The following is a 14,721-nucleotide window of genomic DNA, read 5'->3' as shown; positions in this document are numbered from 1 at the left end:
GGGCTCCTTGATTATCTCGAAGTATATTGTACAACTGAGCTAATGTATGTTGATAATCCACTTTCTTTCGCTGATCAATTCGATTAGTATGCGCCTAATATAGCTAGTCTCTCGGAGATATGGATAGAGGCCAGATCGGCAGTGAGTCTTTCGGCGAACTAGACGATGCCAGTCATTCGGAGGCGTGCAGGCGGAGAGGGTTGTATCACATCGGGTTCTCCTGACCGGGCTCGATAAAGGGGAAATTTATCGATGAGTATCTGCCTTGCGTCAGATGGGAAGGAAGCTGACTTTAATAAGGCTCTGCTGATTACATCCAGGTTGGCCCGGACGTTGACTTGAGGAGACAGCCCCGGGCCACGGCCACATTGATTTGGGTGTTATCCGGGTCGTCAATGTCGTGGCCTGCCACCCACAGCCACATATCCTCAAAATAGCCGTTGGGGCCTTCCGCCATACGTAGAGTGTGGGAAGCTAGTATGATTGCAGTATAAGAGCCATAGAAGAATAACCTATCAAAAACGAGCTATTCACCAGTATCCTCGCTCTCTCGCTAGTATATCCAAACACGCCCCTAGACAAGCCCCCCTAGTGCCTACTTCTACGTTTCGAAGAATTCTCAACATACCGAGTAGGCGTGCACGCTCGTGGATCGTGACTACTAGAATCTGGAGCTCTGAAAGGCCTATATAGGTGGTAAGTAAAGCGATCTCTTCGTGCATAGCTCCGCTAAGAGCTCGTAAAGCGCACAGACGTAGAATACGTATATTCATGGATATTTCATGGACGTTGGGCTAAATTGGGATTCGGGACAACTCTTATGAGTAGTCAGTGTAATTCTAGGACTGAAAAACCATGGAAAAATATTGGAATTGTATAAATAATCAAAACTTAACGACCAAAGTATCTGAGTTCAGCGTATCGTAGAAGAGGATAGACGAGGGCTGCCCAGCTCATAGAAAGGGGGATGCCGACGTCAATACCCGAGGCAACCAGCTTTGCAATGGGCCCGGTAAACCAGGTCTGCCACATTCCCAACACTGCACCAGCCCAGCCACACAAGAATGCGGTACATGCCGCAAGTCCGACCGGAAGTTTCTTTTGATCGTTCCATGCAGTCCAGTCATAACCTCCGTTTCGGCGGCGGAATATGAGCTCCTCTTCAACAGAAATGGTGATCCACGCCGCCGTCCAATAGCCCATAATCACCACGAAGTTCTGAATAATGTCATAAAGCTCATTTCTACCGACACATGCACAAACAGTGTAGATTATAACCACAACGATAGTCCACAAAAAGCGAGGCAGCCTCTGCATCCAGGAGCCCAGCAATTGAAAGCTCAATGCAGCCGAGTAAGTGCCAGGGATATTGTTGGAGATAACACCCAAAGCGACTATAACAGAGCAGAAGTTACCAAAGGCTCCCAAAGGACGAAATGCTTCCACAAGGAGAATACCAAGGCCTTCATCCGCTGCCGTGGCCCAAGACGCTCTGCCTGCAACCCCTGACGCTAGACCGACGCCGATGTAGTAGGAAAGCATGCATGAGCCTCCGAGGCCAAGTATGGTAGCAACAGCAACTTTCCACCGCTTGCAGTTGGTTGGAAAATAGACATAAAAGTCTGCTGCGGCAGGGGACCACGAAAGAGGTGATGCCAGGCAAAGGAAGAAGAAGCTTGCCTGATCTGCGGACTTGGCTGATCCGGTGTTATTCGAAACAGACGTTGGGTCCCAATAGGGCCCAGAAACGCCGATTAGAATCAAGACTACTATAGCTTGGGGCAGCCATGCCCACCGTTCGTAGCTGTGGAACAGCCGGATACCAACCACACAGATAACTAGCGAGATCGCTGCCGCTACGATAGCGCCAACAATCACGGACATCCCTTTACCGTTCACAGCTGACATGATCTGACCCGCAGCAAGAATATCGATGATTCCATAGCCAACCATGATGACGATGTTGAGGGCAACGCAGAGGCGGGAGGGGTACCAGCCCATCGTATAGCGAGCAATTACCTGGTGAGTCGGGTCAGAAGGCAAATTTTTCTCGTAAATCGTACACAGAGCATACCAAAGTACGGTTCCCACTGGAAGGTCCAAATGATGCAATATAGGCGCTCCCGGCGCCCCCCATAAGGGACCCGAAGGTGGCTAGAAGCATACTATCTTGGAACCCAAGTCCAAAGGTCAAGGGACCCAGCATGCCAATCATCATATTATTGGCGGTAAGATTAGCTGAAAGCCAGATTAAACACATCTGCACGTAGTCTCCCGTTGTGGTATTTTCTGCTTTGACACTGTCGGGAACACGTTCAATGCCCCTGGCTTCAATACCAGCAAGGCTCTCGAGTTTATCAACCCATTTTTGCATTCTATTTCCGGGTCGATCGTACACGGCGACAATGCCAGCTTCTGCAGCATCCATCAGATCATGAGGTGCAGCAGTGTGGTGATGAGATGGCTTGGTGAGAATTGCATCGTCATGAGGCTCCTCCTTTGTGTCAGACATGCGGTTGTCGCCCATTGAGGATAGTATAGCTGGGAAGGTGGGAAGAGAATATATTATCGAGGGGAACAAACTTAATAGTAATTAATGCGTATGATGTAAAGAGCTTAGACGATGCTTGACTTGAGAGCTATCTGCATGGTCGATCACAGGGGCTCTGATATGGATCCCTGTGGTTGCCCCCTTGATGATAACCACCTAAACGTCAATCCCCGTCATAAATCAAGCTATGTGTATTATCCCCCCACTCTCGAGCTTATAAGCGATATCACCTTGACCGATAATCCCGACAACCGGAACACTGGAGAAAATCCAATGTTTAAACGCGGGGGCAAGGGCGAGTGGATCTCACCCCACTCCTGCTACAGTAATGAATAGCTCCTCTGATAACTTCATATGGCTCAGACCCACCGAATTTCCTACAATGGTGTATAATCAAGCAACAAGGTTTACAGAAGTGGGGTATAAAGAACTTGACGAAAGTACAGTATAATGACCTAGTGTGTTATTGTTGTTAAAGTGTGCTCCACCTCTCAACTCTAATTCTGCCACAAAATGAAAAGCTGCGATGACTCTGTTCAGTTCCCGAGGGGCAAGGTAGTAGTACTGACAGATCAGCGTTTGTCAGTCTCCGTTAAGTCGCGAGATAAAAAACTGAAGTTTGTATGTAGGCGCGAGCAGGGTCTTGCCGTAGTGGGTCGGCGCTAGTCCAGCAACTATACTTCTTATGGCGTCCGCATCCCTTGATCTTGCTAAATGCTAAAATGGCTAATTTTCGCTACGGTGTTATCGGCGTAAGTTCCAATTCATCCTTGCTGGATTATTTCAGTCTCCCAACTTTATAGCGTGGGAAGCATTACTATCAGTTTTGTTCGTGCTTGGATCTTTTGTCTCTCAACGGGCGGTCTCTTAGCCACTGTCATATCCTTGAAATCAAAACCGGAGGCCAGAGCACCGATTCAATGATATCTTCGTACACGAAGCTAATCTGACTTTCCAATGGCAAAGATTGTGTTGACCATAGCTTTGAGTTTTGGAGCTCCACTATCTCACTTTTCCAGTACTTTTAATGGTCCCCAGTTCGGAGAATAAAGAGTATTATGTCTCTGTGGTTACTAATATCATTCATGATGGCATGGATGTGGTTCTGCATTTTGCCGTTCTAATGGCAAATGATAGATGATAGGGAGTAATCCAGGCGCGGAAGAATGGCAGAATGGCATCGCCCACCTATTGGGGCTGATAAAAGGTAGCCCCGATTATGAGAGCCACTTCTTCCACTCATGTGTCATCTCCTACACCCCCGTCAAGATAAAGGATAGCCAGTATTCGTCTATCTACATAGGCGCGATTAGCTCCCCCACTCTTGAATCGAATTTCACGATGGCACAGTTGCCGGAAACAATGCCGACAGCCTACCGATACCCCATACTCTACACAACACGTCGCTTTCCCCTCCCCCCCCCAACAGGATTCTCCGACCAACCTGGACTTCTCATTACTTAAGGCCAAAGCAGCGTTTGAAGCTGTGAGGTGACATCAAGTTTTCTATGATCACCAAATTCTCTGACCGACGATGATGCCAATTTCGATACCGCTATGGCTGGCTTTTGTCGGCATCGCCGGCCTAACCTTATTGATTCATCAAATCTTCCAAGTCGGACGAAGGCCGAAGAATATGCCCCCAGGGCCACCAACTTTGCCTATAGCCGGCAACCTCCACCAATTGCCGTCAAAGGATGTGCACGTCAAGTTCAAGGAGTGGGCTGACGAATATGGGGAAATCTATTCCGTGATGCTTGGTAACCAACGTATGGTTGTCCTGAATTCACCGCGAGTTGTCAAAGACTTGATCGATCAGCGATCCAACAACTATTCCTCACGACCTGAGATGTATGTCGGCCAGACACTGATATCGGGTGGTTACCGCCTGGTCCTCATGCAATACGATGAAGGATGGCGTCTAGCCCGCAAAATGATCCACAACCTTCTCAACATCAAAACTGCCGTCGAATATATTCCGTATCAAGAACTCGAACTTCGGCAGATGCTGGCAGACATGATAAAAAAGCCCAACAGATATCACGATCATGTCAGACGCTACAGCACGTCGTTGGTCACAAGCATGACATTTGGATGGCGAAGTTTAGCTTTTAACGACCCGGATGTTAAGCAAATCTACGAGGTACACTCAATTTCAACCCCACGCCTACTCATACTAATACTACATCATTTAAGGGTTTCGAAGAATTTGCTGTGGCGTCGCAGGTGTCTGCTTCGGTACTAGATTACTTCCCGATTTTGCGGCATCTTCCCGACTTCATCAATCCTAGCAAGAAGAAGGGCAAGCAGCTTCACCAGGAAGAAATAGCGTTGTACAAGAGCTATGTGCTCAAAGTAAAAGATAGAATCACAAAAGGAATTGCAAGCAAGAACTTCTGTGAAGACATGTTCAAGTCACAGGAGAAAATGGGGTTCTCAGATGATTGGGCAAGCTATGTGAGCGGTACTCTTCTTGAAGCGGGATCTGACACTACGGCCTCTATCTTCCTCTCATTCGCAGTGGCTATGATCAATTTTCCAGAGGTCCAGAAGAAAGGTACCTGGGTTTTCCCGATAAAAGCTGACTATCGTCGCTAATTAAAATTCCTAGCCCAAGAAGAGATTGACCGTGTGATTGGGCCCGACAAACTGCCAACTATGGCTGACGAGGTAAGGGTTCCAAAAAGTATGATGGTGGAGCTAGGCTGACCGTTTATTATAGCCCAATTTGCAATACATGCGTGGCGTTGTTAAAGAGTCGCTTCGATTCCTGCCTTCAAGCATCCTCGGCATCGTTCCTCACGCAACGACCAATGAAGACACATACAAGGGATACACGTTCCCAGCAAAGACTGGCATGATGATCAATGTGTGGGCCCTGAATAACGACCCAGAAAGATATCCGAATCCCCGAAATTTTGACCCAGACAGGTATAAGAATGACTTTATGCGCGCCCAGGAGAGTGCCAGCCAGAATGATCCTTACAAGCGCGATCATTTCACCTTTGGTGCTGGCCGGCGCGTATGTCCAGGCCTAAATATAGCTGAGCGCTCGCTCTTCTTAGGTTTCACATATATTCTGTGGGCGTTTACATTTGAACATGATCTAGATGAGAACGGCAACAGGATCCCGGTATCTACTGAAGCAGTCACTCAAGGGATTGTGTGTCGACCTACACCATTTGCGTACAGACTGATAGAGAGAGACCCTGAACGGACTCTACGTGCCCTTAAGGCATGGGATAGTGCCAAGGAGCTTCTGGGGAAATACCCTGAGGGTATCAGAAGCACCCAGTACGCTAAGGATTGGAAGGACTTTACCGCCCAGGAAAAGCTTTAGCGTGTTTAATGGGGCCATATCCTACGTGAAGACCGCGCGTCATGTTCCTTTTAGAGAAATTCAGGGCTTGCTACTCATTTTTAGGCCTTAGTCGAAGTTTGGTCATGTATGCAAAGAGACCTTGGAACCAATGCGCTCCACTCGGACAATTTCATGTCATCAAGTAGTATGTATATTACAAGTGAATATACTTTATCTACTAGTTTATTAGTGAATTCTTTAACGAGAGTATTTCTATCCGGATTTGAGGCCTTGGTCTGTTAGAAGGGTTTGCAAGCCAGCTTGTAAAAGCCTTCTTTGTATTTCAGATGAGTCGCTTAAAACGACGCTTATTGAGCCAGGAGAGTATACTTCAACCTGTTGACCTCCCAAGGCCTGGTGCTTCTGGGACTCTTCGAAAATCACATAGAGGATTGGGAACCTTGGAGGACTATTTGAAGAATACCAAACACAATCAACATTTTCTTGACCAGATTGTTCTAGCAAATGGCAAATATGAACCACGAATATATAGCATGACTTTCTGTTTTATGTTTGATTTCCTTTTTCTTGCCGTAGGCTGAGAAACAGCTGCCGGCACGGGATCCTGTCATCAATCTATGCTCCAACTGGAGTTCAGGGCAAATGAAGATGTTGTCGTCATGCAAGGCAATTTAAAGGGACATCGACATATCTAAGTTCTAGTGCCCTATAGTCATAGTGGCAGCAAGACCTCCCTGGCAAAGCACTGAGGCAAGAGGTATCATGAATATTCAACGCACGAAGCAGTCGTGCACTGTATTGTGTTGATGCATGACTGTCTCAGGCACCCACAAACCATTCATCTCTCACCTCCCTAGCCTCGCTTAGCTTCACCCCAGGTCAGCGTTCGCGGTTCTCACCATGTTCTGTCGCTAGCCATACATCCCACGGGTGCAAACCCGCAGAATCAGTACGAGAATCGCCGCCTGGAAATACACGGCCTAGAGGGCGATCCCCACCAACTCCCTCAACAACGCGGGCGCGGCCCGTGAGAAAACCAATCGGCCTAGTTCTCCCAGGTTGTAACAATCGATTAACAAAGAAAGAAATATGAGCTAACGTACTGTTGGCATTCGTGTGCACAAAAATGGAACTCATCAAGTCAGGAGCTATAGGCTTGTCCTTTCACCTCATTTGGGAACTAAATCTAAGCGACATGCGAACTGTTGATCGATCTTGGCACCGATCGGCACGATTCGAGTTTTGTGGGTCAAAGCTCCCACCACAGCGAGGAAAACAAATGTATTTCAACCAGGAATTTATCAGCAGCAAGAAATAGCTCAACTTACTTTTGTAATCTACGGCGCCATATCAACGAAATACTGTCAACACATCAACCTTCAAAAATCCAGGCATGATCTTGATCGTTAAGCGTGTCATTCTACCCCCGGTGATCAAAATTCAAAGGTTTACCCTGCGCATGCATCTGAATGAACTATTATCCTACTTTAGTATGGTGTCGATACGCAGTGCTGTTGCATGTATGATCATGCAGATTGCGTTCCCAGTTCATTACAGACAGGAATCAGTTTGTCATAATGGTGGCATCAGGCATTCTTGGCGCACCGAGATACTGGCGATCCCTTAACAAAAAGTTCCGACTCTCGCAGTGTAGCGGTGAAGAGTCCCCTGCAGATCTGCGAAAAATAGATAGATCTATCCATGAATGGAGCACAGTCCACGTAGGTGACCCACTTAGTGGATAGCTTTGCGGAGGCGCTCTTGCCAAACTAATCATGTCTGTTCCCAGATCTATGGTCATAAACTCAGATGATCCAGGTCCCCACTTGTTGTTTCAGCTGAAGGAATTCAGAAGTACGAAATCAAGAAGAGGCAGGTTCGGAAGGCGTTCGTGCTAAAGGGAAAGACGCACAGAACGCTACGACTTGAGAATGGGTGCTACCAGCAGCATCTATTCAAAAGTGGCTCAAATGTTACTAGTAGGTACGGGTTGAATGATGATGTGTTTATTGCTGACGAGGAGCTCTCGGTAAGTTGTTGCAGGCCTCAGCTGCAGTGGACCTTCGGCGGAGTAATACGATATTATTGGGCTGTTGATGTAGGAAACATGCAGCAATATGCCTCAAGTCGCCCCTACCTCTCAGCCAGCCACGTAGAGAACTTTGATGCTATCAAAGCATGCGAGAGGCTGCTCGATTTCGATGGTGTAGAGCAAATTCAAACTTTCCCTACTTCACGCTGCTTTGTGGATCAACTGATCTCTTCGGGCCAACTGTTCCGCCTTGGGTCTACTATTGAATCGTCTCGGTGGCTCCTGCAGCTCGGGCTTGAAGGGGACAAAGATCGTCTGCATTCTCACTATAAAGATGCTGCCTAAGCCCCTCGTATATGTCACTTTCTTAGGTATACCTCGAGCAGATCAACCTTGAACATTGGACGCCCGAATTTCATTTATTTCAACTATGGGGAAAATCGAAGGCGAGCTTTTCAACATCTGGACCTATGACAAGGCCGGACAGACAAAGATCACGGATCGCATTGTTGTAGAGTCTATCAAGAAGGATGCGACCTTGGCGGACATTCGGGCGTCGCTAATTGAAAGCAAGCTCGACTTCAAAAAGTGAGTCTTCACTCATCTCCAGTGGAAATTTCAAGTTCTCATACTCTTGATCCGACAGGGCCCGCTTTCCCTTCTGCACCAAGGATGGCGCCCGCATAGGAGATGACTCCAAGTGGCAACTCTACAAGGAACTCACCCCCGCTGGGGTACCTGAAAGCGTAAGTGCTTATCATGATCTGAAACTCTGGAGTATTGTTAACTTGCAGCTCAGAGCACAAAGCCAGACGACGACGAGGCCCCAAAAGACACTGCCGAGCAAGTCAGCACTCCTGCTCTTAGTATCACCGCTCATGATGTCTATTTTGAGCTTTCCGAGGAGGAAACCAACCGAAAATATGGTGAACTTGGCGCCAACGTCCAGAACTTGCTGGATACTCCATTGAACCTGAAGCATGCTGTATGTGTAAAAGTTATGCTTTATTTGGAATCAGACTGACAAATAAACACAGGAAGACAAGGTAAATTTGCTCAAGGCGGGCATTACTGACTTTAAATTGGAGGGCTACGATCATGCACAGTGGAAGTCGACTGCCAGCACTACTGATGCAATGTGAGTAAAGCATGTCCAAAGCCTCTCGCCAATTAATCAGCTGATTATACGCTAGCTCCGCTGGCTCTCTATCGGACGCAGATTGGGACTTGGTTTGTCGAGCTACCCATTTCTTGAATGGTCATCGAATGGTTTTCTCGGAAAGTGCGAGTGGCCGAAGAAAGTTCCAAAGGATTGATAAAGCGCCATATTCTGGTAAGGGCAAATTTCGCGTGCATGGCTTGAATGGAACTAATTGCTGGTGAAGCCTTTTCTATCAAAGCGAGGAGCCTCGATGAGTTGGAAATGACTGGTCTTAACGTGACACTTCCCGCTAAGAATCCGGTAAGACACAACGATGATCTTGATCAGTTCCAAGTCTAACCAAAAGCAGATCTTGTACAAGTATCCTTTGTACACTGTCATGGATGACTCCTATGTCAATGTGTTTGAAACCGCCAATGCACTTTCCAACAGCCTTGCATCGAGCAGCTTTTCTTCAATGGACGTCGAAGCTTCAATGTCAGCCAACAGAGAATTAACGCTTTGTATTCAAATTAGCTAATTATCAACAGTGGAGGAGGTCTTTTCGGCTATAGTGCTTCCGCCAAGGGTGGGTTTAGCAAAAGTGAGACTGACGCCCTTGCTACCAGCGAACAAAGCAAGCACCGAACCATGAACATCACATACAATGTTAGTAGAGCTATCTCTCTGCAGTTTTCAAAACTGACAAGTCAACATAGTTTCCGAGAGTGGTACTGCATCTGGACAATGACAGCTTGGAGCTGACCACGAGCTGCAGGACAGCCTTGGACAACATCAAGAAGCTCAGAGAGGACTCAAAGGTAAAAAGCTGGCAAGAAAGAAAAGCTCTCATTCAATTTTATCAGAAGTTTGGTTTGTTTTTACTTTCATATTTTCGCTCGACCTCTAGGCAAGTCGCTGACACGTGGGACAGGACACTTCTTTGCCACGAACGTAGAACTAGGTGGAAAGTTGTTTTCAAAGGAGGATTTCACTTCAACGGACTCGGCAAAAACTGCAGAGAAGTCGAATGCGATGAAGATCAGCGCTGCACTGTCTTTTTCTTCTCCAGTGGTTCAGGCCTCTGCTAGCTACAACCAGGAAAACCAGAGCAGTTCAGGAAGCGCCTCACAGACCAGCAACATGAGCAAAACACTCTCTTGGGAGGCCGTTGGTGGTGATACAACACTTTGCAACAAGTGAGCAGCTGTTCAACCGATTTGGCTTCCATTTACTGACCTATCATTTAGTCCTCCAGCCTGGAGCTCTACAGTCAAGCCCTTCAGGAACTGGAGAGTCATTAGCGTGAGTGGCTTTATCTATGCACACCTCGGGCTTCAGCAATATCGTTAGCTGACTATCTCTATAGCAAAAGGACGTCCTTGCAATTGCGGACTTCATCGGGACATTCAAAGGGTATGGTGATATTCCCGACATATTCAGATTGATCAGCAATGAATCCGCCCAAAAAACACCTTGCCGCTTCCTCCTCCAAGCGGATCCTGGCCAGGATGGAAACATCAAAGGAACTCAGTACTATGGCTTTCGTCATGATAATAATGAAACGAGAAATGGTACGTCGAAGCTTGATCCCTCGGTGACAAGTCGACCGCACTAACAATCAATCAGAGGGGCTATTTGATACGCTGCAGGACCATTTACTGGCAGATGCAACGGCACTAGACAGCTATGGCCACGAGCACATTAAGAATCATATCAAGAAAGCCAAGAACAAGTTCAAAGGGGAAGGATATACAAATGGCTGGCGTGAGTGGGTCGGAATTGATCCGCAAACCTCGCGCGCGAAGCAGGGTGGCTGTGTATTTGAGCTCGACGTCGAGACACAGCTTGGGCGACCACCAAAGGTAGGCTCTTTGACCATCGAAAGTTGCAACACAGAACTGACATTTGACAGCTGGAATACAACAAGCCGTATAAGTTGTACAACAAGGCGAACGATTCTTACTTGGCAGCAGACGTCACCGCAGATGCGAGAATTGGTGGCAGGACCATTGGCCTTTTGTATTACACCAGGTTCGCCAAAGATATTGGGACATTTGTTTTCCTGAATGCGAATCAACCTCGTACTAAAGGCACGATTGACGAGGGCGACAATGTCGAACTCCACTTATGCGACGACAATGACGTTCCCATCGGACAGGTGAAGCGTAATATCAACGACCAATCAACGTTGGCCGTCGAATTATATGTCTCCGAGATGAAATTCCTCTTCGTGACAAACAATGCATACATGAGATATGATGAGAGTGACTACTAGAAGATGGGTTATGCATGGGTTTTTTTCTTCCAATTCTACAGTTTTTTTGAGTGCGATAAGTTGTCTTGATCAATCTAGTGCATTTTGTTGTTTCATTTTCGATTATAAAAATCAAAGCTTACATTGGAAAAATTAAGTCCCCGGAGCTGTTAGACGTCGTGGGCCAGTACTAACTGCTTGAAAAACTTCTTGATTTGCCAATATGCATGAGATATCTGTTTGGTCATATTAGGACTAGTCCCTTTCCGCCTGCACTACTTAGGCTTCACCTTGTGTATATTCTCTTTTTCCTTCCTTGTCCCATTCAATCTACGGTAATGTCAAAATATCGATGCAGACCTGATGAATTTGACTCCAATCGAGGCCAACATCACAGAGGCTGCAGCTGCTGATTTGACCGTCATCGCACCTTCAACCTACACATGGACCATACGTAGCATTATTTACGTTCTACCTTCCTTTACATGGAAGATCAGCCGTCCTACTGTACATCACACGCTTCAAAGGCTATGTTACTAGGAAGACTCATGTTGAAAACATTGTGAGCGTGATCCAGTCAAATGTCGCGCTAAGCCAAGGGGGGGTAATATTCCGGGTGAATTGTCGGAGACTCTCCGACCTTTCTTCCGAGGCTTGTGTGATTGTGTGTGATTGGTCCCCGGGAGTTAGATTACCCCAGGTTTACCCACATGGCACGTACCTTGAGAGTGCCTAAGCTCACGTTCGGCATGGGGTTTGTCCAGTTGGGATCGCATGATCAGTGCGGGGGCCATCTCTAATTCTTCAACACTCAACTCGAGCCACGTCATACATCGAGGCGCACACGAAATCCGTCAATATGCGCCATTAAATCTCTGGCAGATACACCACCGCCCTTGAATAATCCAGATGGTGCAGAAATCCAACAACGGCCAGGGGGCCACCGAGGCCAATGGCCATGAATCACAAGAGTCATCGAAACCCGAGGAAGATGTGCCGGCCTGTCAGCTGTGCCGCAAGAAGAAGGCGCGATGCAATCGCGCCCAGCCCTGCGCACAATGCATACGCTTCAATGTTCCCTGTGTTTATGACGATCGGAACATGAAGCCAGGTCTTCGCGCAGGCGCGGTCGACCAGCTTTGTCGCCGTATCGAAACGCTCGAGAACATGTTTCTGGGCCAAGAGATGATTTGGCAACAGATGTGGCAGGCACAGTGTCCAAATACCTCACTCCCAGAATCTTTCCAGCGCCCATCCACCAGTCCAGACCTAGAAGCGCGACGGGAGGAGCTCAAATCCTCTTTGCTCCTGGCTGGATCATCTCGAGGACATAGTAACAGAAAGAGAGATTTAGACAAAGAGTCCTCGGACTTGGAGTCAGTTGCACGCCCAGCAAGGCGATCGCGGCTTAACGATGTGGACTCTCCCTCTTTTCTTGTTGACCCTCCTAGCGACTCAGGCGGGATTCTACCGAATGAGATAATGAAAGAACTAGTTGACTTCTACCATGTCAATATCCACCCGTGGATTCCGATTCTTCATATGGGAAAGTTCCGCGAGCGCATGCAGTTGGCAGAAGAGCGCCCACGGATCACATGTATTCTCCATGCAATAATAGCTGTCTGTGTCCGTTTTTCGCGCAATGAAAATCTACCAGACGAAGAGACAAAATTAAGAATTGCCGAAAAGAGTCGACAAAGGGTAATACTGGAGAGCACAGAGTCTTTCTCAGTGGAAAACTTGCAGGCTTTGGTCATCATTGCATTTGAAACTGTGAGAACTGAAGCATATACTTATACTTGAAGGCGCTGACCTTCGTGACTAGATTGGCCGGGGCCGTGGCCCTTCCTCCTGGTCTATAGTTGGTAGCATGGTCGGCACAGTCGAGCATCTGCAGCTAAATGTCGAGGAGGATGTGCTGTATGGTGGGACGAATGTCGGAGAAAATCTGATTCGACGAATGATCTTTGTATCGCCATCTAGCTCATGGAGTGAAGCAGAGGAGCGTCGAAGGATCTTTTGGACTGTCTTCTTGATGGACCGGTTTTGCAGCATATCGACTGGATGGAAAATAAGCCTCACCAATAACGATGTCAAACGCCGTCTTCCTTGCGAAGGGGCGCTTTGGCAGAAAGGACACGAAACACAAACTCCATATTTTGGGATCTCTGACTCGAAAGATACGGCTGCAAATTCAATAATCAACGGACAACGGCCGAAAAACCCGGATGAACAGGATGCAATTGGTGGCTTTGCGTACAATATCGAGGCAACGGAATCCCTTGCGCTGGTAGCAAACTTTTTCCTGCATCATGCCTTCATTGTGAGCGACACCATAAAAGCTCAAATGTGGCTGATGACATTCAAGGAACTTGACCTGCGACTTATTCAGTGAGCGTACTAACCTGCGGTTGGCTTTGACACATTTGTTGACGGATACTGTTCTAGGTGGAAGTTGTACCTTCCTTCGAAGTGGCGAGAAGCCTGTGCGTTAAATTGCGATGGGGTTATGGACCCAAACCTGACTTTAGCTCATATCACCCACAACACTGCCGTGATCCTTCTCCATCAAGGTATTGCCTGGCCTCCTGCTCACTGGCAGTTATGTCCAGTCCGACTTCCATCTGCTTCATCTGCCGAAACTTGTTTGGAGGCTGCTTCGGAAATTGCCACCATCGGGCAACAGTTCTTGTCCTTCTCGCCGATTTTCACAAACCCACAATTTTCGTTCTGTCTTTTTATCGCCGGGCGGATGCTCCTAGCTCATGCAAGATATAACAATGTTTCTATCCCACCGGCGTTGAACACCCTAATTGCTAGCTTGCTTGAGATTTCCCAGCGATGGACCGGTCGCAGCGAGACGACGGAGCCACGAGGTGACAATCTAGCCTCAAGTTTTGCAAAACGACTAATTGAGGCCCAAAACAACAATCCGGCTACAACATCTCGTCCAAGTTTGGATATTCGACAGACTGCGTACTCGGATGAGTCTAAAGCACAACCACCGCCATCTATAAACAACACCTCCCCATCAGACAAAGGTGTCTTTCCGCCGAGATCGGTGAATGGATCACCACTAAACATGGGTGTGGATAGCTCAAAGGTCCAAGAGCCCTTGAGCCTTGACTCCTTTAGCCTAGCCTTTCCACCCCTCCCGCCGGCATTTCAACAGGATTACCCAACGGATTCACACAATGACCACCTTTCTCTCTATACGCAAACTGCGGAAAACCAGCTTCCCTCGCACATGAATATTCAGTCACCACATCCGCAGCAGTTCAACATGTGGCAAAGCCCGTCTGCCCCATATGGAAATGGAGTTGTGGGTCCACAAGAAGACTTATCACATGTCTTCAATTTTGCGCCTAGTCCAGGACAGCGCATCAGCCGTTATGGTGGAGCATAGGCTTACAGCCAG

At 47.6% G+C, this 14,721-nt stretch overlaps 5 protein-coding genes across 5 annotated transcripts; 4 read left to right on the top strand and 1 right to left on the bottom strand.

The window, feature by feature from the left end:
• Positions 1–891: 891 nt before the first annotated feature.
• On the bottom strand, positions 892–2,527 carry N7503_004991 (purine-cytosine permease family protein; the record flags this gene model as incomplete). Its single annotated transcript, XM_057064538.1, has 2 exons — positions 892–2,019; positions 2,075–2,527. 2 exons carry the CDS (start codon positions 2,525–2,527, stop codon positions 892–894), a joined length of 1,581 nt encoding a protein of 526 aa, XP_056922281.1.
• A 1,558-nt stretch (positions 2,528–4,085) lies between these two features.
• Positions 4,086–5,891, top strand: N7503_004990 (cytochrome P450; the record flags this gene model as incomplete). Its single annotated transcript, XM_057064537.1, has 4 exons — positions 4,086–4,694; positions 4,748–5,108; positions 5,163–5,221; positions 5,274–5,891. 4 exons carry the CDS (start codon positions 4,086–4,088, stop codon positions 5,889–5,891), a joined length of 1,647 nt encoding a protein of 548 aa, XP_056922280.1.
• Positions 5,892–8,335: 2,444 nt separating this feature from the next.
• N7503_004989 (uncharacterized protein) lies at positions 8,336–9,047 on the top strand (the record flags this gene model as incomplete). The annotated part of the gene is made up of 4 exons (XM_057064536.1): positions 8,336–8,493; positions 8,552–8,651; positions 8,705–8,890; positions 8,943–9,047. 4 exons carry the CDS (start codon positions 8,336–8,338, stop codon positions 9,045–9,047), a joined length of 549 nt encoding a protein of 182 aa, XP_056922279.1.
• A 221-nt stretch (positions 9,048–9,268) lies between these two features.
• Positions 9,269–11,324, top strand: N7503_004988 (uncharacterized protein; the record flags this gene model as incomplete). Its single annotated transcript, XM_057064535.1, has 9 exons — positions 9,269–9,367; positions 9,417–9,544; positions 9,598–9,715; positions 9,766–9,919; positions 9,981–10,245; positions 10,297–10,351; positions 10,416–10,620; positions 10,676–10,911; positions 10,962–11,324. The coding sequence occupies 9 exons, from the start codon at positions 9,269–9,271 to the stop codon at positions 11,322–11,324; spliced, it is 1,623 nt and encodes a 540-aa protein (XP_056922278.1).
• Positions 11,325–12,212: 888 nt separating this feature from the next.
• N7503_004987 (uncharacterized protein) lies at positions 12,213–14,709 on the top strand (the record flags this gene model as incomplete). Its single annotated transcript, XM_057064534.1, has 3 exons — positions 12,213–13,076; positions 13,129–13,694; positions 13,752–14,709. The coding sequence occupies 3 exons, from the start codon at positions 12,213–12,215 to the stop codon at positions 14,707–14,709; spliced, it is 2,388 nt and encodes a 795-aa protein (XP_056922277.1).
• Between the last annotated feature and the right edge of the window lie 12 nt (positions 14,710–14,721).

Source organism: Penicillium pulvis, assembly GCF_028828015.1.
Source record: "Penicillium pulvis strain IBT 33274 chromosome Unknown contig_23_segment0_segment0, whole genome shotgun sequence".
In the NCBI taxonomy this organism is placed as follows: domain Eukaryota; kingdom Fungi; phylum Ascomycota; class Eurotiomycetes; order Eurotiales; family Aspergillaceae; genus Penicillium; species Penicillium pulvis.
The sequence above is the reverse complement of the archived record's forward strand: the minus strand, read 5'-3'. Positions and strand labels throughout refer to the sequence as shown.